Below are 25636 nucleotides of genomic sequence, written 5' to 3'. Positions count from 1 at the left end.
CCATCTGCAAGCGCGCTAAGCGTAGCCTATAGCGGGCATCATCACTTGCTCTAGGTGAGGAAAACGGAGAGAGTCGGGGCGGAGTGAGAGGAGGCTTAAGATCCAGATTAGAAGGAACTGACTCATCCTCAACCAGCCCTCCAAACGTGTCCATGATGTCTCAACCAGCCTTAAATCAAACCTCAGCTAACCTAACCAATATTAACAGCCTACTTAACGTGTGCACTGCACACAAACACTCAACAAACCTGTTGCTTATTAGGATCAAAGATCCCCGACGAGCCCCCAATTTATGTTACGCCCCCTAGTGGCTCGTAGCAGGACATAAAATAATGCAACAGGTTTGAATAAGTGAGGGTGCAATCACACAGAAGACAAGACACGATATTAGACAAAGACAATATTTAACAAAGCAACACAGGGATCAGCAAGGACTATCAGTGGCACCAAAGAAAAAGAACACAAAGAAATCCCCCGCCCCCCCTTTACAGGTGCTTAGCACCCAAAAGCACAGCGGGTGGTGCTCACTCTAACCTGGGGTATTAACAAGCAGTAAACTTACGTGTGTGTGATATGTAGACCCCGGAGTATCTTACCTGTCCTTGTAGTCCCTGTGCGCACAACAAACAAAGTTAACAAAGACAAAAGACAAAACAAAAGTAGGCTGCTACAATTTAAATACTACTGGTAAAACTAATTCAATACACCAGCAAACACCAAAGTCAAAACCAAACCAAACAATTAGAGCTCTGCCACAGCTCACCACAAAAGCCTCCTCTCGCCAACAAAACAAACACGGGACTATTTAAAGGGGAAGGGTTGACGAGAGATCTGTAACAGGTGGGGTGATTTGAAGATTGGATGCAGGTGAGATGAGCGGCCATGATGCTTCTTCTTCTGTGGCCACTTCACTGGCGCGTCCTGCCCGAGAGCTCCCCCTTCCAGTCCCTGGAGGCATCACCAGTCTACAAGGATGTGGAGACAAAACAACAACACAAGACAGAGCACAATACATGTATACATACAGGACATACAGATCACTGTCCGTAACATGGATGAACTACAATCAACAACTAGACAACAGCACAAGTGCTGATAAAGTAGATAAAACAGGGTTTGAATCTTATTTTGCCACATTTGAGGTGTTGAACGCTTAACTGATTGTGTTGCCATATAAATGATATGAAGGCAAATATGGAGGAAGAGCATGTCATAACAGAGAGCAGGTCCTGTCCAAACAAATGTAAAAAATAAGATGTGGTAGACAACACCAATATACTTTGAGAAATAAAGAAAACGTAACAATATTTCAACACAAACATTTTATATGAAATACAACATCTCTAAATAGATTAGAAAATGAAGAGGCAGGTTTTGACAGGCAACCCTTACATTTTCCATCAACAGGTTGCTGACTTACAAAGCTCCAGTTGAACCAGTCTGAAATATGCATTATACTAACGACTGGAATTAAATTAGAGACCAACCCATTTCCTCCTATTTCACTCCTCCCCTCCTCACAGGTGAGCAGATATATAAGACAAACCGTCCTGTGTCTAAACATCATTTTGGACACAGGTTCAGAAGAAAGAATGTCTCGTTATCGTGTTGCTGTGTTGGTGGTCGTCGTTCTCATGCTGCTTTGTGGTGAGTCTTAATACAAATCTGCATGTTTTTGCAGCTCATGTCTGCACATTTTTACAGTTATTTTATCAAATTCCCATCTAAAGGATTTGAATGAAAATATACTAATGTTTATCTGTGTTTTTAGTTGCAGAGAATGAGGCAGGCTCTACCAAGATTACGTGCGCCACGGCTAAGGGAGTCTGTAGAGTCACTTGCCGCCCAGCAGAAATCTTTGTTGGAAAGGCTCCCTGTGAGGGAAATGCTTTGTAAGTTCAGATGCTCATGAGCCGCAAATGAATAGATATTGTATATATGTTTAATTATGGAATTCATTTATGTACTGTTTCTTTTTTAGGCCCAAATGTTGCTTAACCAAACCAACCAAACCATAATCAAGCCAAGCTACAAGACTTGCCGAGTATCACAGATGATGGGACAGACAGAAGACATCGTTGTGGAGGATTTGCTTCGGCTGACTTGCTGCTGATTTGAATGCAGCTGCAATGGCTGAATAAATATTACATTGAACATCTACATCCCATCATCTTTCATTCATTTTGATGTGAAAACATCTACATATCTGTCACATTTTTACAGTTATTTTATCAAATTTACATCTAAAGGATTTGAACGAAAATATACTAATGTTTATCTGTGATTTTAGTTGCAGAGAATGATGCACGCCCATCCGGCAGATGCAGGCCATTATTTGCTCAGTCTGTGAAGTCAGTTGCCTCCCAACGGAAACCTTTGTTGGAAATTCTGGCTGTAAGGTAGAGGATTAGTAAGATTCAGATGCTCAGATGCAGGAAATTAATAGATTATGTTTATTTTTTCGCTCATGGAATTAAAGTATGTTGTGGCAGGACAAGGAAAGGCAGAGACGCAGGTACTGCTTACTGTTGTTTATTCAGTAGTCAGGAAGAACAGGCACATGTTCCCCATACGGGAAGTATATATAGCTACAGACTTTACATTTCCCATCGACCCACTGGGTGAGAGGACACACCCATGAGTGCACGCCACACAGCCCCCCCTCGAACACCCAGAGGGAAAAATACAAAATGGGACAAAAGTCAGTACCTCTCAGGGGGTTTAACGAGGCGACCATAACGGCTACGCCGATCCCCGTCCGCAAACGCAGGGGTGAAACAAGCAGAAGGGACATCATTTACAACAGACACAGGATCAGGAGGCACAACTGGAGAAAACAACACAGGGGTCTTAGAAGGGGGGCGACCACGACGGGGAACCCGGGCCGGTAGCACCTCTTCGCCAGCCAACAGATGAGCTGGCTTAAGTCTGTCTAACGAAACACGCTCCCTGCGCCCGCCCATGTCCAGAATGAAACTTTTAGAACCCGCCTCTAACACCCTAAACGGGCCGTCATACGGGGGCTGGAGGGGAAACCGGTGAGCATCGTGACGCACGAAAACAAACCGAGCGGTCGCGAGATCCGTTGGCACGAAAGACCGAGGAGAAAAATGATGCACGGGCATTGGTGCACAAGCGGACTGTGAAGCAGGACGCGGAAAGGGGGCCGAGCTGTGAGGCAGAAAATCCCCTGGGATGCGGAGCGGCTGACCGAGCACCAACTCTGCAGGCGAGGCATCCAGGTCAGCCTTAGGAGCCGAGCGCAACCCGAGCATCACCCACGGCAACGGATCCAACCAGTTTGCATCTGAGAGCGCAGCCCGCAATGACGCCTTAAGCGACCGGTGAAAACGTTCACACAAACCGTTAGCCTGGGGGTGGTAGGCAGTGGTACGGTGAACCTGTGTGCCCAAAGACTTTGCTAGCGCCGACCAGAGCTCCGAAATGAACTGCGGGCCTCTGTCAGAGGTGATATCAGACGGTGCACCAAAACGTGAGACCCAAGCTGAAAGAAAAGCGCGTGCCACGTCCGCAGATGTTGTGGAAGACAGAGGAACCGCCTCTGGCCACCTAGTGGTCCGATCTACCATGGTAAGGAGATGTGTAAAACCCTGGGAAGAGGCCCCACAAGGTCGATATGCACATGATCAAAACGCCTGGCTGGAATCAAAAATGGCTCGAGGGCAGCCCTAGTGTGCTGGTGAACTTTAGCTCGCTGACACGCCACACATGTGGCCGCCCACTCCTTGACCTCTTTGCGAAGGCCAGGCCACACAAACTTCGAAGACACCAACTTCACCGACGCCCGGACACCCGGATGAGAAAGAGAGTGCACCATATCAAAGACCCGACGGCGCCAACACATGGTGCCTTGGGCACCATGTGGAGCGGTGAAGCCCACGGGCTGTTGGACCGCCTAACGATCCCCAAACGCTCCATGGTAGCAAACTCCTCCTTCGCGGTGGCTAACTTCACGGTGTCGAGGCGACGCGAACGTGCGAAAACGGGCGTACCCGCAGTGGGAATGAAATGTTCCACGCCGTGTTTAGTAACCGCGGCAGAAAATGCGGGCGTTGTCAGCGAAGGAAATTCCGCCAGTAAGCGCTGGAAGACATCCTTTGACGCCGCAAAATTAGCGTGTGTTAACGGCCCGGGTCCCCCTGACTGACACGGAAAAGACGCAAAAGACACAGCATCAATGAGCCTGCGATTAGTTACATCCACTAACAACCCATTAGTGCACAGAAAATCTGCTCCGATAATAGGAACCGTAATGGAGGCTACAACAAAATCACACAGAAATTTGCGTCCATTGAAACACACAGTCACAGACTTGGTACCAAACGTCTCTATAGCCGAGCCGTTAGCCGCTGTCAGACGCGGACCACTGCCACGGGCCGAGAGGTCCGTAGCTGCAGGAGGGAGAAGGCTCTTCTGCGAGCCGGAGTCCACCAGGAACTGATTACCTGATATGGAGTCATGAACGAACAGCAGCTCCTCTTGATCACCAGCGCCCACGGCTGCTACCGAGCGCCGGCTCTTCCGTTTCCCGGTGCCTGGAACGCGCACGGAGGAACGCAGCGGCGCGCCTTGCTGCCGAAGCGCTGATGGAAGAAACACAGCTGGCCGCGCTGTGTGCGGGTGGAGACTGCAGCCGTCACTGCCGGAACCTCGTTCTCCAACGTCGACTGCGAGGACTCCACGGCCACACTCTGCACGGAGACGTTCCTCGAAGACAGCAGGATCCGGTCCGCCTCCTCAGCTAATCCACGGAAGTCGCCGGCCGCCAAACAGGAAGAGTTGGCGAGGGCTGCGCGCACCTGCAGCGGGAGCTGGCGCAGAAAGATGTGCGGGAACAGGAAACCCTCATCCTCGGAGCACAGCAACGACAGCATCTCGTCCATCAGGTCCACTGCCGAACCATCACCCAAACCGGGAAGCGACAGTAGCTTGTCCGCTCTCTCCGCGGCTGACAAGCTGTAGCGTCGGAGGAGAAGCTGCCTGATGGCGTCGTACTTCCCTCGCAGCGGCGGGGCCCGCAGGAGCTGCATCACGCGCCGGGTGGATTGCTGGTCCAAAGCCGCGACCACCAAAAAATACCTGGAGTCATCTGCCGTTACTCCTCGCAGATGGATAAGAGCCTCGATGTGCTGAAACCACGGCGCGGGGTCGTTCTGCCAAAACTCCGGGAGCTTAACGTGCTCCGCGGAGCTGGTCGGTCCTGGAAGCTGCTGCGCCATGGTCGTCGTGGAGACACGGTCCACGGGAGCCGGGGAAGAAAAAACGTCTTCCCCCGATGAGGAAGGGACACTATCCTCCTTCACCTCGAACATGTTCAAAAAACGGGGTCACCAATGTGGCAGGACAAGGAAAGGCAGAGACGCAGGTACTGCTTACTGTTGTTTATTCAGTAGTCAGGAAGAACAGGCACATGTTCCCCATACGGGAAGTATATATAGCTACAGACTTTACATTTCCCATCGACCCACTGGGTGAGAGGACACACCCATGAGTGCACGCCACAATGTATTATTTCTTTTTTAGGCAGCATTGCTGTAGACCCAAACCATAATCCAGCCAAGCTACAAGACTTGCCGAGTATCACAGATGATGGGACAGACAGAAGACATCGTTGTGGAGGATTTGCTTTGGCTGACTTGTTGCTGATTTGAATCTTGCTCAAATGGCTGAATAAATTATTACATTGAGCATCTTCCCTTGTTTGTGTTATGTCATTTAATGTGGAATCCTAATAATAAGATAATTACATTTTCAACTAAAACTACAAATTTGTTTGGTATCCCATCGTCTTTCGTACATTTTACTGTTCATACATCTGTATATCTGCCTCCAGCCTGACTTCTGTCCAATTTCATATTTTCTTTTCACCTATATTCACTTCTTCATGTGATCTGAGGTTTATAAGAAACATGCTCTGTGTCATGAACTTTCTTTATAGAAAATATAAACCGATAGCAATGATTTAAAGCGAAATAAAGTAATGGCATTGGATTTGAACCCTTTGTAAGAAAACAACTTGTTTTTACCGTAACCTCCTCAGCATGGTGAGCTGCGAGCGCTGATTAAACACTGCAAACTAAAATAAGTGGTGAATCTTATTTTGCCACAGATGTTTGTGGTGATAAACACAAAATGCCTGGCAAAAGAGTTTCTGTCAACAGGTAGTTGACTAACACAGCTCCAGTTGAACCAGCCAGATATTTGTATAATAATAACGACTGGAAATTAATTAGAGATCAATCCATTTCCTCCTATTTCACTCCTCCCCTCCTCACAGGTGAGCAGATATAAATGACAAACCGTCCTGGGTCTAAATATCATTTTGGACACAGACACAGTTTCAGAAGCAAGAATGTCTCGTTATCGTGTGGCTGTGTTGGCGCTGGTCGTTCTCTTGCTGCTTTATGATGAGTTTTGATACAAATCTGAGGGTTTTTGCAGTTCATATCTGCACAATTTCACAGTTATTTTTTTTAATTTACAGCTATTTGACCTAAAGCATACTAAATGTTTAATATGTGATTTCAGTTGCAGAGAATGAGGCATTGCAATGTTCCTGGTTGAGTGGAGTCTGTAGAGACAGTTGCATGTCAACAGAATACTCAACAGGAACGGTGGGCTGTGAGATGGACCATCCGTAAGTTAACATGTCCATATGCAGCACATGAATACATATTGTACATTTATTTTTTCATGGAATTAAATAAAGTATTATTCCTTTCTTTGTAGTAACTGTTGCGTACAAAGACCATGATTCAGCCAAGCATCACAGAAGATGGGACAGACAAAAGGCACTGTTGTGGATGTTTTGGCTTTTCTCTCTTTCTACTTTACAATGACAAATTAACTACTTGTGACCTTTTTCAATCCAGCTCAATGGCTGAAATTGAATTAAATATTACATTGAACATCCTTTCTTGTTTGTATTTTTTGAAATTAATTTTGAAGTGCTTCTCAGAGGATAATTTAATTTTTATCTGAAACTACAACTATATTTTGTACTGTGCATACATGTTCATGTCTGTCTCGACTCCTGCTTCAGTTAAAGTTCATACTTTGTTTTCACTCATATTTGCTGCTTGATGTGATTTGCAATTGATCTGAAACATGTTTTGGAAGTATTAGACAATCATTTGGGGTCCCTAAGAAAACGGTAGCCTGGAAACGTTATCTCACAAAATAAAAGATGCACAGTTACGGTTCCAAGAGCATCTTGTCTTTTCCTTATCTTAGTCCTTATAATAAATAATAATAAATCAAGTAAATGAGTGCCTTTAACTAAATTATTCTTACTTTAACAAAATTAATGAAAGTACCACTGGTCAGTTTGATAATTCTCTTTAAAAGGCAAACAGGGTAATAATTCTAGTCACTGACTCATCGTCGCCTCATTAAATCGACCCACACTGCCTTCGCGTTCGACCGGTAGATCCTGATAGACGTATTGGGGCCCCCTGGTGTATAGCAACGAGATTATTGCTGTGTCTCCGTCTAGCCGCTGGTGGCGCTGTCGGTGTGGTGGCTGCTAAGTCAATCTGCCTCAAACGGCGCGAAGAAGACGCAGGAAGCAAGAAGCAAAAACAAAACACAGGAAAACACAAACAGAGCCGCAGCTAGCTAGCGCAAGTTTTGAGGAACCCAGGCAGAGTGAGTTATTTCCGGTGGACAAATTATGTTTTTGTTTAATATACTACTACCGTTTTACGACATAATATAAACAGACCATCACTAATACAAAGTGTAATCTGTCGCGGAGTCGGTTTATCGTAAATGCTGCCTAACATCTGCTAACACTAACCAGCTAGCTAACGTTAATCCTTCCAGCCTCTGTGGGTTTGTTCTGGTGGATTTGTAGGATTGTGGAGAAGAGAACGAGGGACACCGATCAACTTCTACCGATTACACACAATGACACGTCAGACACCAAAGTGAGACAAGTGGAAAAAGCTTAAATCACAGACTCCACGGCGCCGACATTAGCAGGATATTAAGGTGGGAAGTTAACGACACAATAACAACGACGACATCAACTATGTTGTTTGTTGTGATTTTTTATACAATTTAACAAGTTATATCAGGTTTGTTATTGTGACAGAACAATACAACAGCAGCGAAGTAATTCAACTTAGCAGGTACACTAAAAGTTGCTACGTCGATTAAACGGGTTTTAGTTTGTAGGAAACCAGGTGAAAGGCAGAGTTAAGCAGAACTAGGGCTTAGGTTCATATATCATAGACTTCAGCAATGTTAATTATGATCAATTACCTGGTCGGGGCTAGAGCATATATGATGAGTATTGTAGTGGTCACAGATTGTACTATAGCCTGGTAAAATGGTAAATAGTCAGTAATGGTAGTTGTTTTTTGTTAGCAATTTACAGAGTGACCCATAAGCCTCAAGAACATTTTTCGCACAGTCCATGCATCGTTTTATCAGTTAAAGTCCATACTTATGCGGACATGTGCCATTAAGCAGGAAAGTACATGTTGATGCATGCTGGTGACACATTTACTTATTTGCATATTTCTGTGCATACAACACAGTTTCACCACTTGAATTGTCACTGGCATTTCTATGTTAATGCCAGGCTGCATTCCAACTGCAAGATCAGTTTCAACATGAAGCATTTGAAACATTTCCCCTCTGGTCATGATTTATAAAGTTGTATCTCTTGCACAGTTTAGCGCAAGGATGGTGCAACTGAATGTCGCCATACTGGTTTTCTGCAGCGTCCTGGTGCCTTCACCCGCACTTGCCTACATCTATGCAGTAAGTAGTCCCAGGAGATTTAGCTCAAGAGCTTTGATAGTCCTTTTGGAATACATTAAATATAGCATGAGAAATTATCCTATAAATGATTTCATCTCTCACATTGTGTATGTATTGTTTCTGCAGCATTATAGCAATATGACCTCCATGTTGTTTGAGGACCTTCCTGCCTTGTTTGGATCTCCACTTCCTAAGGAAGGGTTAATGGTGAGAGTAGACTATCAGAGAAAATTGAAAATGCAAAATAACCTTGATCAGAGTCTTTTATAATTATGTTTTTTTTTCTTTTGTGTGTAAGGGAGTTATGGTGATGTCCCGTCCACTTAATGGCTGCACAGCAATAGACCCTCCACCTCCATTGCCACCATCGTTTGATCCCAATACCACCAAAAGCATTGTTCTCATCAGACGCTATGATTGCAACTTTGACATAAAGGTCAGTGATGTTAGAGTGGCAATGAATATGTTGCAGTGTGTTTGATGCAAAGTGGTCTAAAATCGTGAATTTGGTTTTCAGGTCTTGCACGCACAGCAAGCTGGATACAATGCTGTAGTTGTTCACAACATGTATTCTGACACTCTGCTCAATATGAACTACAGCAATGGTAAGTCAGTGTTTCTAAGATGTACATTATTTCAAACGTTGTTACCATCTTACTAAACTGCTTACAATTAAAATCTTGTATGTTCTTTATTTTCAGAAACTATTGCAGAGGAGATTGAGATCCCATCAGTCTTCACCAGCTACTATGCTTCTCAAATTCTCAGAAATTTTATAATTCCAGAACCAGGGTATGTAAAACCACTTAAACACTTTTTAGAAGTAAATAATATGGAACTGTAATCTTGAAGTTTTAAGTTCAAGAGTTTTTCATTGTTTATTGCACATAAGAGAAAAGTTGGAATGTGACTGATTATTTACTTTCTCGGTCTGCAGGGCCTATGTGATCCTCAAGCCAGAGTTTTCTTTTCCATTGTCGTACTACCTTATTCCCTTCACTGGAGTAGTTGGCATGATTATTCTTGTGATGTGTGTTGTCTTAGTAAGTATGCACATACATTCTTTAAAATCCCCTTTTTGATTTTCATATGACTCAAACTCAAATGACAATGGTCAAATAACATAGAATTTGGATAATGGTTATCAGAAGGGAGCTTAGAGTGTGCTTCTGTGTATAAATAATTACATAACATGATTTCAGCCAAGTTTACATTTGTTCATATGTTTTTTTCTCGCCCTATATAAGAATTCCCGAAGTCTGTCAGTCTTACAGTTGATAAGAAGGGGAATTCAATTGTTAATATCTATAATTACATCAATTATGTATTGATAATTGAACACTCAAAGTAATAATTATAATTATCATTCATCTAATTATTGTATTGTATATTATTATATTATTGTATATATTATTAGTCTGTTGTTACATCGCTACTACAAACTCGATTCTGTTCATAAAGTGTTTATTATGATGATGTTAAAACATGTATCCGGACAAACTGCACCTCCCAGGTTTACTTTTAGTTTTTATAGAACAGGCTCACCTGGTACAATATATTGAAGTAGTTGTCATGGCTTATCTGGCAACCATAGAAGCATCCACTTATATATGTGAACTCATACTCTACTATATCATAAATCGCTTAGAGTCACGATCCACTTCCTGGTTGCAACGGCACCACACCCTACGCGTTTGAAGATCCGATGAGCAGTCAGACACAAATCTGGATTTATTAGTGCATTATAAACATTGTATGATCGTTGAAAACATTTTCTAGCATATTTTGTCATTTACTGACTTACTATAAGCGCTAGGGTCAATAAACAAAAAGAACAAATCCATCCATGCATGTTGAATGTTAGAATAGTGTAATTCTCATGCCACAAGTAACCTTGTCATTTTGCATTCAGATTGTACGATGTGTGCGCTACAGAAAAAGACTGAGGAAAAACCGTTTGTCCAAGGAACAGCTGAAGCGGATTCCAACCCACAGGTTCAGGAAAGGTAACACGATTATATTATTATTATTATTAGTATAATTATTATTGTTAATATTAATTAACTTACATTTGAATGAATTCACTTATGACTTCTACGTTTCAGGGGATGACTATGATCTTTGTGCAATATGTTTGGATGAGTATGAAGAAGGAGACAAGCTGCGAGTTTTACCCTGTTCCCATGGTAAATATTTACTAAGTTGATATCGTGTTATTACATGGATTCAAATTATTAGTTGCTTTGCCAGAGTCTGTGTGATCGCAGGTTGTTAGAAAAGTAAACCGACAGTTAATGGCCCCAAAGCAAATATTTACCCATAAGCTAAGACTAACTACAAATCGTTTGTGAACATTCTTAGCCTATAAGGGAAACTTGGCTTGGGGACAGGGACATTTCATCTCTCATGCCAATTTCCAAATATACAATTTAGACCAAAATATTTTACATAATCTACTCAGTTGAGAAAAAAAGTAAATAAGTTATTATGTTTGGTTGGCAAAAGAAAAGCTTTTATAGCAAGTAGCAAAGTATTTTGAAACTTTTGATAACTGTTCTTACACAGTTTATGCACATTTTATTTTCCACTTCTTATCTTTTGTACATTTATACTCCTTGTGTTTTGTTCGTCATTTTCTCAAAACTCTGCTTTTCAGCCTATCACTGCCAGTGTGTCGACCCGTGGCTCACACAGTCCAAGAAGACGTGTCCCGTGTGCAAACAGCGCGTCACTCGAAACAACACCGAGCACTCCGAGTCCGAGTCTGAGGAGGACACTGGAGGACGTGGGGTGGAGGAAGGGACAGAGGGCGAAGCAGACACGGAGCGCACCCCTCTGCTCCGGCCCTCCAATCCATGTTCCCCCTCTGGGAGTCCAGGAGCCTATTCAGCCACCACCACCACTACCACGGCCCAGTGCCTCGCCTCCCCTGCTCACTGCGACTCTCCCATCCTGGGTTATGACGGCTACCAGTCCCCTGACGAGGACACAGACTCAGAAAGCGATGACGCAGGAGAGGACAGGCATCACATTGATGATGACACTGCTCAGCTCATTGGTAGAGATACAGTGGAGGTCTGATGGCTGGAACTTAGCTGCAATGAGATTACTTAGTTTGACCTAAAAAGGGTTCCTGTCATCAAACGTGGTTTTATCACCGTGTAATTTAAAATAGCTTGCGTATTTGTTCTTAGCTAGACATTCTCATTTAGACATTCATAACAGGAACATTCACTCATTAACCAGAGGAGGTCTGTTTGTTAGAGCCAAAGTACATGCAGCAGCTGCATCGATCAGAACAGCTCACTTCTATACACACTTTCACTCCGGCACTTCCCTATTTGCTAGCAGGCCTCCCTTTTTTTACTGCATGCTGTATTTCATATCTTGACCACAGCAGATGACCTAACCACTAGTGCTGCACAAAATGAATGGGCCACTTTCAGTAAATGTCCACTCCAGTAAAGACTCATATAGACGAAACCTTTGTAACCAAACAGGAGGAATTCTGTGCTCACACTTTATGTGGATCTTCTAGGTTCTCTGTGTAAGTTTACGTCAGTTTAAAGACTCTTTTCTGAATGGTAACCTTTTTATATATATATATTGACAGTCCTTATACACTTTAGGATGTGAAAGTGGAGAATGAAATGTTTGTCTTTATTTTATCTTTTAATCGCTTTTAGCTTTGTTTTACATGTCTTGATGCTATATTTCAATTTTTTTGAAATGACTGATTTTTCTCAAATTCCCCAAGCAATTACGCCAGAATAGATAATTGCAAAGATGTTATACATTTCTGCTTCTTTTACTTTATTTTCAATACTACGGCGTAGTCTGTTAAAAAATAATCTATTTTAGCTTTATACAGTTTGTCAAGTTGAATAAACTCAGTTTTATAGCAACAGACAAAAGTTCAGTGGGTGTTGTAAATATATAACATAGTGAGAATTAAGAGGGTTTTAAGATTTTTCGGTAAAATACAGATTCATGAATATTTAATGAACATTTTTCCGTTTTTATACGCAATAGAATGATAACATGTTAATAATGGTGGGAAAAAAGAGCGTTGCCTTACATTGGCCTTGATGTACATGTGTGTAAGTAAATGTTTGGAAATTGAAGGGACAGGATTCACACTCATTTGCTTTCCTCGTGTTTAGCTGTGTTTAATAATGCTGTTTTGCAAGCTTTGCCCTGTTCATGGTCGGAATACGTCCTTTTTGTATGATGTCAAACAAAAGAGAGAAAACCTGTGTTTCCACATGTTTAGTGCGAGTAGTGACATCGATAAGCAGCATCAACTTGCACCTGAAAGCTCCAAGGCTTTCTCTCTCTTCTTTATTATTTTTGTGTCGATGCTGTTGATTCATTTAAAGACCAGAAAAAATGGTAAACTTGCAAAGTGAATTCAGCCAACCTCTGTCACTACTCCAAGTAAATGTATAACTGCAATCTTGCATCTGCAATTATTATTTTGAAGCTTAGACTATAAAGCTCTTCCTACACTTTCTTTTTGCTGAGATCATTTGAGCAGTGTTTCCTCTGTATTCAGTTAATGTTGCACCAAGATTCAGAGAGAAAAATCAGTCGGAAATGTAATTTTATGTCACTCCGATCAATAACAGAGTGCTTGAAGTTTTTTAAGAATGCTATTATCGATTGGAATAACATGCCATACTGTATCACCTCAAATCGAACTTGGACTTATTCCTGGAAAGAAAAAAAACATTGTATGATGATAAATCTTTACTAAGTTGCATTTTAATGTGTGAGAGCTAGAGCAGGGAATCAGTATGACTGTAAAATTTCCATTATATATTTCACTGCTGATTGATTAAAAGACTCCACGCTATCATGGATTTGTTTTGATTTGTTAGCAATAGTCTGTATTGTTCAGTAAAACTGCCGTTTTTCTATATTTGTAGTCTGCTTACACTCTTTCATACTGTACATTTCTTTGCTTTTCTCAACTTTGGGGAATGTCTACTGAAGCAAATGGAAAAATGTAATAACTAAATCCTTCTTTTAGAATGTGCCTAGTTTATCAAACTTCAACAATAAATGTTCGGTGTCACAATGTGGAACGTAGGCTGCGTTTACTTTGTGGCATGATTTTATGACAGAATGGGACTGTGGTGCCATCTGTCTGTCTCGTCGAGAAAATGTAAATAACACTCCTTGCTAAGGCCTATTGACACATGTTTCTTCGTAATAAATCTATTACACAGCAAAGTGGTATGTTGTGTATATGTTTGACATTTTTTCATGTTTGCAAGTAAATAGTAAAGCTAGAAAAACATGATTACATACATGTTACAATTACAGAATTGTATCTATGAAATACACTTACCTTTACATTCTTGCAACACATTTCTTGCAACATCTGCAAGAAAGGATCTCGCAGATTTTGTGCCCTGACTCCAACAGTTTGATTGAAATTGTGCAGTAACAAAATGAAAATACCTAAACTAAGCTCATTGTGACATTGTTTTTCATCTGTGCTGTTTTTTTCAGTGACAGGGATGTTTTCCCTTTTTGTAACACACACACATTTATGTAAATGATGAGTAAAGCTTCTAAATATATAAGATTCCGCTTATTTTGTTAAAAATAAAATCACTTTCTTACAGATGCCAATAAAAACCCCACTATTAATAGTATTTCAGAAATACTATCAGTTTTATACCAGGCCCTGCAGTGGGAGTGATACCAGCTCAGCTCTCATTGGTGCTACAGGATGGGCCCACATGCACATGGACATAATTTCCCAGCACTCAACACTGGGACCCCTTGAGAAGAAGAAGAAGAATCTTGATCTGTTCACTAAAGACAATGAAATGAAATGAAATCAGTCCTTATAAATCCTTATTAATTATCATTGGTGGTGAGTGATTAGGGATTAGTACCACTAATTACTTTGGCATAAAGAGATATTATATTCTATAGTTTTGAAGTCGTCGGATAAAAGAGCTTATGTGATTAATGCTTTGGTCTTTTGGGAGCTTTTTCACTGACATAGCCTATACAGAGTTCCCTGCCTTTGTGCTTAAGGGTCATTAATTTAAAACTTCCCAGAGCTGATGAATTCAGTCTTTTGAATCCCCCTTCACCAGCTCCATTTCTATTGTTCAGCTTCACCTTTTCATGTGTTTCTAATAACCCCACCTGCTGCTTTGAAGAAAACCTAGGTTCTCCAGGTATAAGGTTATGTATCCGGTAGGTTAGTCATTAGCATAATAATGTCAGGCAAGGGTCTTTAGGCTAATGTGTTTCTTTAAGCTGGTTCCATACAAGCTGAGTAATAAATATAGCTATACAGCGACATGACATCACATTAGTGAATACCTAAAGCTCAAGAACTCTGGCAGGATTCTTCAACCTCGAGCTTGGTTTTGGTGCACAGCATTTGGAAAATAATACAAATATACAGTGTGAGGAAAGATGCCTGGATCACTACCATCATACTCCTCTGTACTGAGATCATCCTTTTTACTATTCGTGACTCTATCTTTATTTTTGCGATTGGATTGCAAAGAGACTCCTCAAGATGAGGTAAGATTAAAAAAGTATTTGAAAATAGTCTATAATCTCTAAATTCCAATCATAATGATTAATTATTTAAATCTCTACTCTTTAAAACCCCAAAAAAACAAGAAACTGTTATATATTATTTTATAACTTATATTAATTATATTATTTTCCAAATTGAGAAAATTGTAAAATTATTACTTAAATTCAATCTAAAAAGGGATCGTAATATTTTACATCTCTGTTCTGTTTTACAACTATCCGGAAGTTTGTAGTTGAAGGAAAATTTTACCCAATTTCCATTCAATGGAGTTCGTTCCATTCTTTCTGCCATTGTGTGTGTAGTTTGTAAAATCTTTAGTGTAATTAATGAATGCTCTCGTCTCTGAATTGTCAAGTGTAGCCTTCTGTGTTCTTAAAATTAACAAAAGTGATGTTAAAATGAAGGGGGAAATGAAGTTATACAACTATATATAATAATGAAGTTACACTGGTGTAGATTTATATAAGAGTGAAGTAACACTGTATACAATATCAATATTCACAGGTATTTTTGGATAGACCTTACCGCCTGATCTCCAGTGCTTTGAAAGCCAGCGTTGGATCCCAAGGAGACTATTCCTTCCCGCAGCAAGTGGAATCTGCATTTATCATAGAAGATGAAGCGCAGACGACTCAAGTGTGGCCACGAGCAATCCTCGATTATATGAGGCACCAGTTGAGGTTCCGAGGACGGACAAAGAAAAGCATGAAAAAGGGACCTACATAGCGGTTTACTGGATATGAAAAAGATCAAGTAAATCAGTTCAATAAAGGAATAAAGAAAACACCAGATCCTTTTCCTGTGACCTTTTTTATTCCTCTCCTCTGCTGTCAAAAAAAGTTAAATAAGAAAGATGTCAATAAACATTTATTTTACCCAATATTAAAAAGAACCATGGATGAGTATTCTCAGTTATTTTGGCTTCATCACCATTATATTCTCAGCATATAGCTCCACACACTGACTGCACAGCCAGCATAGAACAGAATGAAAGGCCTTTAATAAATGGCAGAAAATAATTTAAACAATGAAAGGAGATGCTGGTGCATGGATTAGTATTTTACTCTTCTGTTGAGAATAATCAGGCCGTAAAGGTTGAAATGTTCAAAAGCTTTTTGTCATCCGGAGATCATTTCTCTGACTTTTGACTTGTCTAGTGTTACTAATAACAATCAATAATGGCCGCAGTGCGCCAAGACAGCATGAACAATACCAGGACCCTGAAAGTGAAACAGCTGTGATAAAATTCAGCCGACGTTTATCAATGGTTTTCTTTCTGTGACATGAATGGATTTGTAGAAAAAGGCCTACTTGGAAAATGTTATGTATATATTCAAATGTTTATAGCATTAACTTAAGGCTTGTTATTTCTAATGGAGTAAACATAGTTATATATTGCAGTTACCACCATCAATTTCTCCAGTTTCTCTTATGAATTAAAATGTTCTTCTTGAATTCCATTGCCAGGTAAAATTGTCTTACTTGCCTCCTATCACCTTTTCATGAATTCCATCGGATAATTTTTTTCCTTATATTCTCCCCCTATAAAATAGACATAATTGTTTTTGGTTTGCATTTAAATAAAATGTCCTTTCGATGTAACCTCTTCCCCATAGTTTCAATGAATATCTGACCCAGAATAAATTATATTTGAAGACAAGGGAAGTGTTTGAGACCACCAAAGGGGTAAAAAAAACAAACGTGTTGCAGCAAAATCCAATACAATTGAAGTATCTGGTGACAGGATCTTGGAATATAAAAAAACAACAGTAAAAAACATAACATGCCAAAACGGCTGAATTTACACCATGTTTATAGCCTAAATGTTCCCTGGGATCCTCCTCCAGAGCAGGATATGTGCGTGGATCACGGATAATGACTGCTTTTCATTTTGGGGTGAACTTTTACTTTAAAAGGGTAAGGTAAATATCAGATAAATATCAGCGGTAAAGGTGAAGGTGTTGAAACTGTCATTCATACTCCCAACCGCTTGGTGGCGGTCATGCTCCGTTTTGATATCAACATTCCGCTGTGCGACACCGAGAAAGAAGCGTGTCCGGCGAAGAAGAGCCAGACGAGACTCGAACAGGCTGAGGAATCATTTAAAAAGGTTGTTAAAGTGTTTATTTCATACGTGCAACATTCTGTCGTTCATAGTTTCACAAACAAGTCCCCAGAAGCCGTATTGGTTATAAAACAAGCTTCTTATTGGTTTAAACTAACTGCAATATTAACGCCAATTTCCATGCTAGCTAACGTTGCTAAGCATATGAGCGAAGATAGTTAGCAGCCTTGACAACATTAGCTGAGCCAGGCTACAGCAACGTAATCCCTTTGTTTGAGATAGACAACACAGGTGGGCAGACCTGCGTACGTTGTGTGTCTTAGTTATGTAAATGGGATTTGAATATTCAGGGTCTTACTGACCTGTAAGACAAAGCACTTCCTCAATGTTATCTCCATCTGCGCTAGTCTTCTCCCGTCTCCTCGGGTTTGACTGTTTGTTTCCATAAAGACGCTTTTCTCTACAACAATTTGAATGACCAGATCAAAGACTACAATTAAGAGTTGATTAAAATAACACTGTGTTAATCACAAGCTTAGTGATCTCTTAATTTTAGCATGCTCATTTGACTACCAGTAGTCTCGATGCAATAATTAACAAGCTCAGCCTCAGGTTATTTATGATCCGGCCATCATGCTCCATTGTAACCTGAAAGTGCTTTCTCTCTCTCTCTCCATGGAGATGGGGGACAGTGATGATGAGTACGACCGCAGGAGAAGGGACAAATTCAGACGGGAGAGGAGTGACTATGACCGATCGAGAGAGCGAGACGACAGACGCAGAGATGACTGGAATGACAGGTAAGAAAGGGATATGGCCAACCTTAGATGATTTTCATTCTCAAGCAGTATTCAGTTGTAACCCGGTGGAGCTGCCTCATCTCCCAGAACATGCTAAATTAAACTACATCTGTCTTTGTGGTGCTCTCACACTGGTTTGTGTGGCTATGTTAAGTGGTTCATATATTACATGTTGATTTCCTTCTCTGTTTCATATTTCACAAAATAATTTCCCAAAGGGAGTGGGACAGAGGCAGGGAACGGCGTAGTCGTGGAGAGTACCGGGATTACGACAGAGGTCGTAGGGAGAGATTCTCCCCACCTAGACATGACATGAGTCCCCAGCAGAAACGCATGAGAAGAGATTGGTGAGAAATACAGCAATCACCCATCCACTTTCTCAACAGCTAACTTTTTCTGGGACTCAAATTCTTTTGTGTGTCCCCTGACAGGGATGACCATGGGGGAGACCCCTACCGTGGGGGATATGACATGGGTTATGGTGGTGGTGGTGGTGGTGGTGGTGGCGGTGGAGGGCCCAGCTATGGACCACCCCAGCACTGGGGCCACCCTGATTTGCACATAATGCAGCCTCATCATGGTATCCCCATTCAGGCAAGGTGAGAGATGGAATCAGTGTTGAATGAGTTTTGAAGTTAAATGTGTCTTTACAAATTGGTATTAACATTCCAATAACTGCTGAAACTATAAGACATGCTGGTCATTGTATGTTAGGGTAATTTTGATTCATAAAGACATAACAGATGAAGATACTGTACATTTAGCAGTAAAACATAATTTTCCTCAAAGTATGTGAGGAAGTTAAAGTGTAGTAGTTAAGATATACACACACACACACAGCACAATCACACAACTAACATAAAACCATAAGAAAGCGGTTATTTGCTGACCTGTCCACATCCATTTTGTTTGTCTTCTGTTAGGCTTGGTAACATCCATGACATGGATTTGGGTCCTCCACCTCCAGTAATGAAGAGCTTTAAGGAGTTTCTTATTACCCTGGATGATTCCGTTGATGAGACTGAGGCTGTCAAACGCTACAATGAGTACAAGGTGGACTTTCGCAGACAGCAGATGCAGGACTTCTTCTTGGCTCATAAAGATGAAGAGTGGTACGATAACACAAGCCCTTACTACACAAGTCTTATTTGATAATCGAAGTAGATTTGAATATAGATTAGATGCTATATTTATTTAATTGAGCCATTACAGTCACCTTGATTAATCTGTGGAGGTGAAATGTTTACAGCTCCTCTCATTTGGCTTTTATTTCACTATCATTATTGTTTTGGAATATAATTGCTTTTTTAATGATGAGGATCAGGCCCTCAATCTGCTACTAATGCCTTAGTCACAGAAGCTGTAGTTAATCAGAAGAAAATCAACCCAAATTGTAACGTAGTGGAATATTCTGATTACGTTTGAGTAAGATGTATTGTAGGAGCTAGGGCACAAGGTCTTATATATTTCTATTGAACCAATGTCCAACGAAATGACCCATAGCAATGTAGCATCTGCCTCTAAATGATGTTACTGAAAGATATAAGTGAACTTCCTCTTTTTTATTAAGTTACATGTCAATTTGACAAAATAATAATCTTTACTGTTGGGGTTGATTTTCCTTCTCCTTGATTTGAAGTTTCAACTTTGCCAAACATGACAGCTGTATAATATCTGTTAATGCTTATTTCACAGGTATGCACAATTGTTCTGTTTGTACATAACCCATTTTTTTCCCCTTCAATCCAACTACTACGTTGACGACGTTTCTTTTGAAGATGACAAAAAGTGGAACCGCAAGAATCGGTTTTAGACAGCAAGGGTATGCACTGCGCACAATGCAGTTGCTCTTAGACAAAAAGTAACAGGGATTTTAGATAGACAGTCAAGTACTACCCGCGCGTGGAAGTTCCTTTTTTTCTTGTTTTAAGCTTTTTCTACACCAATTTTCTTTTTATATTCGGACCAAATCGAATCCCAAAACCGAATTTGTGTGTATACAGACACACCATTGGGGTGAAGTGGAGCGCATTTTCACAGAGGAGACCCCTTCTCTGTATTTATTTGTTATTAAACTGGCAGAACAAAAGGTAACTGTAGTCCACTCAATGATAAACATTTTCAATGTGAAATTCTAATTATGTGAATGTTTAATTTGATAATCTCTCTGTTGTGTTTTCCCCTTTATGGTGAGTTAATCTCAACATTTTGCAATTAAGTGCATTAAATAGTTAATAATCACAACACAGAACATGCATATAGCCTACCGAAAGAATTAACACAAGATCTATTCCATTCAAAATACAGAAGTCACAATCTTACTTAAGATATTCTGTATTCATACAGGGAGTTCCAAAGGTCCATTTGAGACTTCAGTACCCCTCTAATGACTTTCATTTGGCTTTTTAAAACTTTTTTCCTCAACAAACAGCTCAAATGTTTGGATTCGGGGAAAAAAAACCAAGACATTTTGATACAAAGAAATCGAAAGTTGATCATATTTTTTTTGTGACGTTTTTGACTTTACAGATGCAATATGATACTGGTTTGTTCCCTAACTTTTGTATCCTGTTCATCTAAACCCCCATCATTCCCTCCCCACTTTTTTGTGGACTGCAATTCTGGACACAGGTTCAGGTCCAAGTACCACCCGGATGAGGCCAACCGACTTAAAGCAGAGGCCCAGGGCTCCCTGCACAACCGTGTGAATGTCTTCACGTTCCTGATGGAGAATGGATGGTTTGATAATGTCTCTCTGGACATTGAACAGACCCCAGCCATCATCAAAGTTCTGGATGCAGGTGGGGCGTCTGGAATGATTTTAAGAATGCTGTTGACACGTGGAATTATTTTCTCTATACATTAACAATTTAAATGAGAAAAGCATAGTACTGTGCTCAGTAGCATGAACTATACACCCTTTTCCCTGCCGTCAGCTGTGATAAAGATGGAAGGAGGGACGGATCATGATCTTCGCATCTTGGACATGCCATCTGAAGAGGAAGAAAGCAGGGAGAAGTCAATATCTGTTCCGGTGGGTTCTGAACCTCCAAAGAAAGAAGACCTCAAAACCTTGGACGCTGACCAGAAACCTTCAGTAGAGAAAGACAAGAATGAGAAGGTTGGTTTTGTTCTCTGTCAGTCTTGGCCAAGCATTAAGGATTTCATGTTACTGTAATGATGACAGTCATCTCTGCCACAGGAGGAGAGCAATTCTGCCAACACAGAAAATGTTGCTGCAGCAGAAGGAGAGGATGTGAATAAGGAGACAGAGAAAGAAGTTGCCAAAGAAGAAATACCTGAAACCAAGAAGGTCAGTGCTGCTTCTAATATCAAAGTCAGCTTCTAACAAGAGACAGACATGAAACAAATATTCTTCATCATTTACCAGCAGAGAAGAAAGAGGAAGCGCAGTGGAGACAGTGATGATGAAGGCAGCGCCTCAGAGAGCGACTCTGACTCTGATTCAGACTCCAACTCCAACTGCTCAGACAAACCTGTGAAGAAGGAAGAGGTGGAAGACAAGGATGAGGAGGAAGAGGAAGGTGAAGGTGAGGAATCTGACATTGAAGATCTTTACTGAAGTGGAAAATCAGGTTTTTTATTTTAGTGGCTGTTTATCGTTGTCCATGTTCCCAGGAGTTATAAATCATAGTATTCGTCAATGATTTTCTTTTTCCCATATACCGGCTTAGAGGAGAAACAAAAGGAGAACCCCGAAGAGGAGAAGAAAGAAGAAATAAAGCCTAAAGACGACTCCCCTAGACCTCGGCCTCTCCACCGTACCTGCTCTCTGTTCATGAGGAGCATCGCTCCCACCATTTCCAAGGCTGAGATCATTGCTGTGAGTTGCCCATAAGATGCAGTGAAAATGGCCCTAGAAGATTGAGAAACACTGATGTAAACTCAATGTTTATTTTTCCTCTCACAGCTTAGCCGGAGATACCCTGGCTTTCTGCGTGTTTGCTTGTCTGACCCACACCCAGAGCGCAGGTCAGTTTAAAATAACCCCCAAGCTCTTAAAAAACACACTGTGTGAAACAGGACTACTCATGATATCACAACGTTTAAATTAACCCTTTTGTTGTTGCAGGTTTTTCAGACGTTGCTGGGTAACATTTGACCGTAGTGTCAATATCAAAGAGGTCTGCTGGAACCTGCAGAACATTCGCGTAAGTGTTGCTGGTCTCTGCTTATGATGCTCCTGGTTTGAAGTAGTTGCAACATGCAGAAGGGCTTTCTGAAACTACTCATCTGTTATAGTTATTGTGCTAAGTTACTACCTTGTAGTAGTTGGGAAGTGTGGGGTTTTGTGTGTAAAGCAGAATATGTTGTTGGCATGGAGTTTTCTGTTTTAATTTTACTTTCTCATAATGAAAACATTGATGATACGTCTCAGTGAATCAAAGCTGCTGCAGAAAATTTTTATTCACACACACGAAAATAAAGCTTTACTCTCTCACCTCCACAGCTGCGAGACTGTGAACTGGCACCAGGGGTGAACAGGGACCTGGCCCGCAGAGTGCGCAATGTAAATGGCATCACTCAGCACAAGCAGGTGCTCCGCAATGATATCAAGCTGGCTGCCAAGCTCATTCATGCTTTGGACGAAAAAGGAGACCTGTGGAACACCAAGCCACAGGAGGAGGTGCAGAGCACTCAGGTACTGCACTGCGTGTCAAGTCCATTTCCATGTGCGTGCACACTGTCCTGTCACTGATTTATTAATTTCTGTGTGGTTTGCTAATCCACAGTTGCCAGCTCAGAATCCCATCTTGAAGAATATCACAGACTACCTGATAGAGGAGGTGAGTGCTGAGGAGGAGGAGCTGCTGGGCTCTGGGAGCGGGATGGATCCTGAGGAGAGCACCAAGGAAGGAAACCCTGCAGAGACCACTGTGGAGAGAGATGAGAAACTAGCCAAGGTGTGACTTCTTCCATTATATTTAAACTATACATATGAAATATATACAGAACAAATACCTATAAAATGTAATGGTTTCTTAAGTTTATAGTCTGCCCTTTCTAATTTACTCTGACACTCACATGGCTGACTACAAAAGGTTGATTTAGTAAATAATAAAACCTTTACAGTCATTCCTAATAAGATTTATTTACGTTCTATTTCCAGGTTTTGGACCATCTGATCTTGTATCTGCGTGTTGTGCATTCAATTGACTACTATAACACCTGTGAATACCCGAGTGAGGATGAAATGCCCAATCGCTGTGGAATGATCCATGTTCGTGGACCCATTCCTCCAAACCGCATCACACAGGGAGAAGGTCAGTTGGTTCCCTGACACGTGTTGATGCGCTGCATCAGCTGTAACGCGCAGACATACTTTTGTACAATTTAGGTTAACTGTATTTTTAAAACCACACTTTGATTTATGTTTTTAAATAGTGCAACAGTGGCAGAAGATGATTGAGGAGAAGCTTAGTCCTTTGTTCAGTTTAAAGGAAACTCTGTCTGAGGATGAGGCGGGGAAGATGGGCCGCAAGGATCCAGAGGAGGAGGTGGAGAAGTTTGTGTTGGCCAACACGCAGGAGCTGGGGAAGGACAAATGGCTGTGCCCACTGAGTGGCAAGAAATTTAAGGTGAGCGCTTGATATCAGAAAAGACATCAGAACTGTTTGTGTCACAGAGAAGTTGTGATGTGATTTAGATCTGCTATTGTTCCAAATGTTTTGATGATTTCACTCGACTATTAGAGGAGTTGTACATTACCTGTGTTTTTGTATTGACAAAATTTGTTGCTTGATTCTTATTGTGCATTTAAAATTAACTACCAGGGCCCAGATTTTGTGCGGAAGCACATCCTGAACAAACATGGGGACAAAATTGAAGAAGTGAAAAAAGAAGTAGTGTTCTTTAACAACTTCCTGATGGATGCCAAGAGACCAGCGCTGCCAGAGATGAAAATTCCTCCTCTTCCAACTCCAGGTCAAGGTCGACACATTGTCTATCTAATAAAATTTTGAATAAAAGAGTGTAGATCTTCAACATGAACTGAATACATGAATCTGTGCACTTTGGCACAGCAGAACTTCAACAATAACATTGTGATCCGTCCAAAATTGTATTTTTATTTCTCTGGTTGTTTTTGTCCGATAGGTTTGCTTCCCAACTTGCCATTTCCTCCTCAAGGTCTTCAGGGTCCAGGGGGCTTTGGACAACCTCGTCCACCACTGATGGGATATGGAGGTAGGTTCTCTGACTGCACTGTTTGTTTTGTAATCAGCAGGAGTGTGTTTGTCAGTCAGACCAAAATGTAGTTTTCATTGACTCCTATGTTTCAGCCGGTGGACCTCTTTATCCCCCTAACCAATACGGAGGGGGCAGAGGCAACTATGACAACTTCCGCGGTCAAGGTGGCTACCTGGGAAAGCCACGCAACATTAGGTGAGACAACTGTACGTGTGAACTTTACTTTGAGCTGTCTTTATCTTCTGGTTTTGGAGAGTTTTGAACCTCAATTTTTTTTTTTTTATGATCATTTCTATACCTCTTTATTTCCCTTTTCTCCTCCATGATCTGTAAACCCTCTCAGAATGTCCAGAGGTGACCCACGCAACATCATTGAATATCGTGACCTGGACGCACCAGATGATATGGATTTCTTTTAGAAGGTTCTCTTGGTCCTGTCAGTCATAACCGTTACCAGTGTTGTGCTCTGCTTGCTTTTCATAGTGATTAGATTATTTCTTTACTTAAATTGCATTTTGTAATTACTGTGAAAATTGAGATGGCTTCTGCTGTAAACTGCTTCCTCAATAAAACAATGCTCTACTCACATTGATATGTATCAAATTTATTTATTAATTGCAATTTTTGTAACATTACACAGGTGAAAGCAACAAAATGATTTAGAAAAGCAGCTGAAACCAACCACGCAATTCATCCCAGACCCCTGATATCCTTCTGTGCTCACGTCTACATTTACTTTAAGATGAAGAAAACCCAATAATTTAATTTAGATTAGGTGTGTTTTTGTGTCCAGAATGGTGAAGAACATTTTCCTTGTGGCCTCATGTTCCCAGACCCTCAACCCTCCTGGTAAAGGAGTTGAGGAAGGTGTGAGGAATGGTTGCCCTCTGCTGGTCAAACAGTTGAATTACCGATGTAGACGTCTGCTAAACATTTCATTTGACATCTGCACAGTGCACACTAGTAAATTATAGAACTTTTGCACTAGTGCAAGATCAATAATGATCTGTTGAAGGAAAATAACACAACTGCTGCCTCTTGCTCTTTAGATTTTGATAAAATAATACAAATATATCCTAAAGCAGCATCATGAACCAGTTCTGAAGATGGCCCTTTTATCATACCTTTTTTTATAAATCACAGGTAAAAAAATGAAAAATGAAAACGCCACAATTTCAGTCTTGTTTTGATTATCGT

General features: G+C 41.1%; 2 protein-coding genes across 5 annotated transcripts; both read left to right on the top strand.

The window, feature by feature from the left end:
• Positions 1–7579: 7579 nt before the first annotated feature.
• Positions 7580–14025, top strand: rnf167 (ring finger protein 167). The gene is made up of 11 exons (XM_061085747.1): positions 7580–7668; positions 7877–8013; positions 8701–8790; positions 8917–8997; positions 9089–9226; positions 9308–9395; positions 9492–9582; positions 9728–9833; positions 10703–10796; positions 10896–10976; positions 11447–14025. The coding sequence occupies exons 3-11, from the start codon at positions 8713–8715 to the stop codon at positions 11869–11871; spliced, it is 1182 nt and encodes a 393-aa protein (XP_060941730.1). The 5' UTR covers positions 7580–7668; positions 7877–8013; positions 8701–8712; the 3' UTR covers positions 11872–14025.
• Positions 14026–17410: 3385 nt separating this feature from the next.
• Positions 17411–25031, top strand: srrt (serrate RNA effector molecule homolog (Arabidopsis)). 4 transcript variants are annotated; one of them, XM_061085589.1, is made up of 20 exons: positions 17411–17474; positions 18111–18229; positions 18448–18576; positions 18661–18828; positions 19153–19341; positions 20861–21030; positions 21166–21350; positions 21432–21542; positions 21624–21780; positions 21925–22073; positions 22161–22222; positions 22323–22401; positions 22701–22892; positions 22984–23154; positions 23361–23514; positions 23636–23829; positions 24025–24181; positions 24347–24436; positions 24532–24634; positions 24783–25031. In XM_061085589.1, exons 2-20 carry the CDS (start codon positions 18111–18113, stop codon positions 24856–24858), a joined length of 2655 nt encoding a protein of 884 aa, XP_060941572.1. In that variant the 5' UTR covers positions 17411–17474; the 3' UTR covers positions 24859–25031. The 4 variants fall into 4 exon arrangements, with proteins under 4 accessions (XP_060941572.1, XP_060941573.1, XP_060941571.1 ...); XM_061085590.1 differs by having other exon boundaries at positions 21621–21780; positions 24025–24175; XM_061085588.1 differs by having other exon boundaries at positions 21621–21780.
• The last annotated feature ends 605 nt before the right edge of the window (positions 25032–25636 follow it).

The sequence above is a fragment of the Limanda limanda genome, chromosome 14 (genome assembly GCF_963576545.1).
Source record: "Limanda limanda chromosome 14, fLimLim1.1, whole genome shotgun sequence".
Classification (NCBI taxonomy): domain Eukaryota; kingdom Metazoa; phylum Chordata; class Actinopteri; order Pleuronectiformes; family Pleuronectidae; genus Limanda; species Limanda limanda.
Note: the sequence above shows the minus strand (reverse complement) of the source record. Positions and strands in the feature narration are given on the sequence as shown.

Bases quoted from the DNA above. Each gene is read 5' to 3' on its own strand.
- rnf167 (XM_061085747.1), top strand. From the start codon at position 8,713: ATGGTGCAACTGAATGTCGCCATACTGGTTTTCTGCAGCGTCCTGGTG. The intron at 9,227-9,307 runs GTCAGTGATGTT...TTTGGTTTTCAG, and splicing joins ATTGCAACTTTGACATAAAG to GTCTTGCACGCACAGCAAGC. The intron at 10,797-10,895 runs GTAACACGATTA...TCTACGTTTCAG, and splicing joins AACCCACAGGTTCAGGAAAG to GGGATGACTATGATCTTTGT.
- srrt (XM_061085588.1), top strand. From the start codon at position 18,111: ATGGGGGACAGTGATGATGAGTACGACCGCAGGAGAAGGGACAAATTC. The intron at 21,351-21,431 runs GTTGGTTTTGTT...TCTCTGCCACAG, and splicing joins AGAAAGACAAGAATGAGAAG to GAGGAGAGCAATTCTGCCAA. The intron at 23,830-24,024 runs GTGAGCGCTTGA...ATTAACTACCAG, and splicing joins TGAGTGGCAAGAAATTTAAG to GGCCCAGATTTTGTGCGGAA.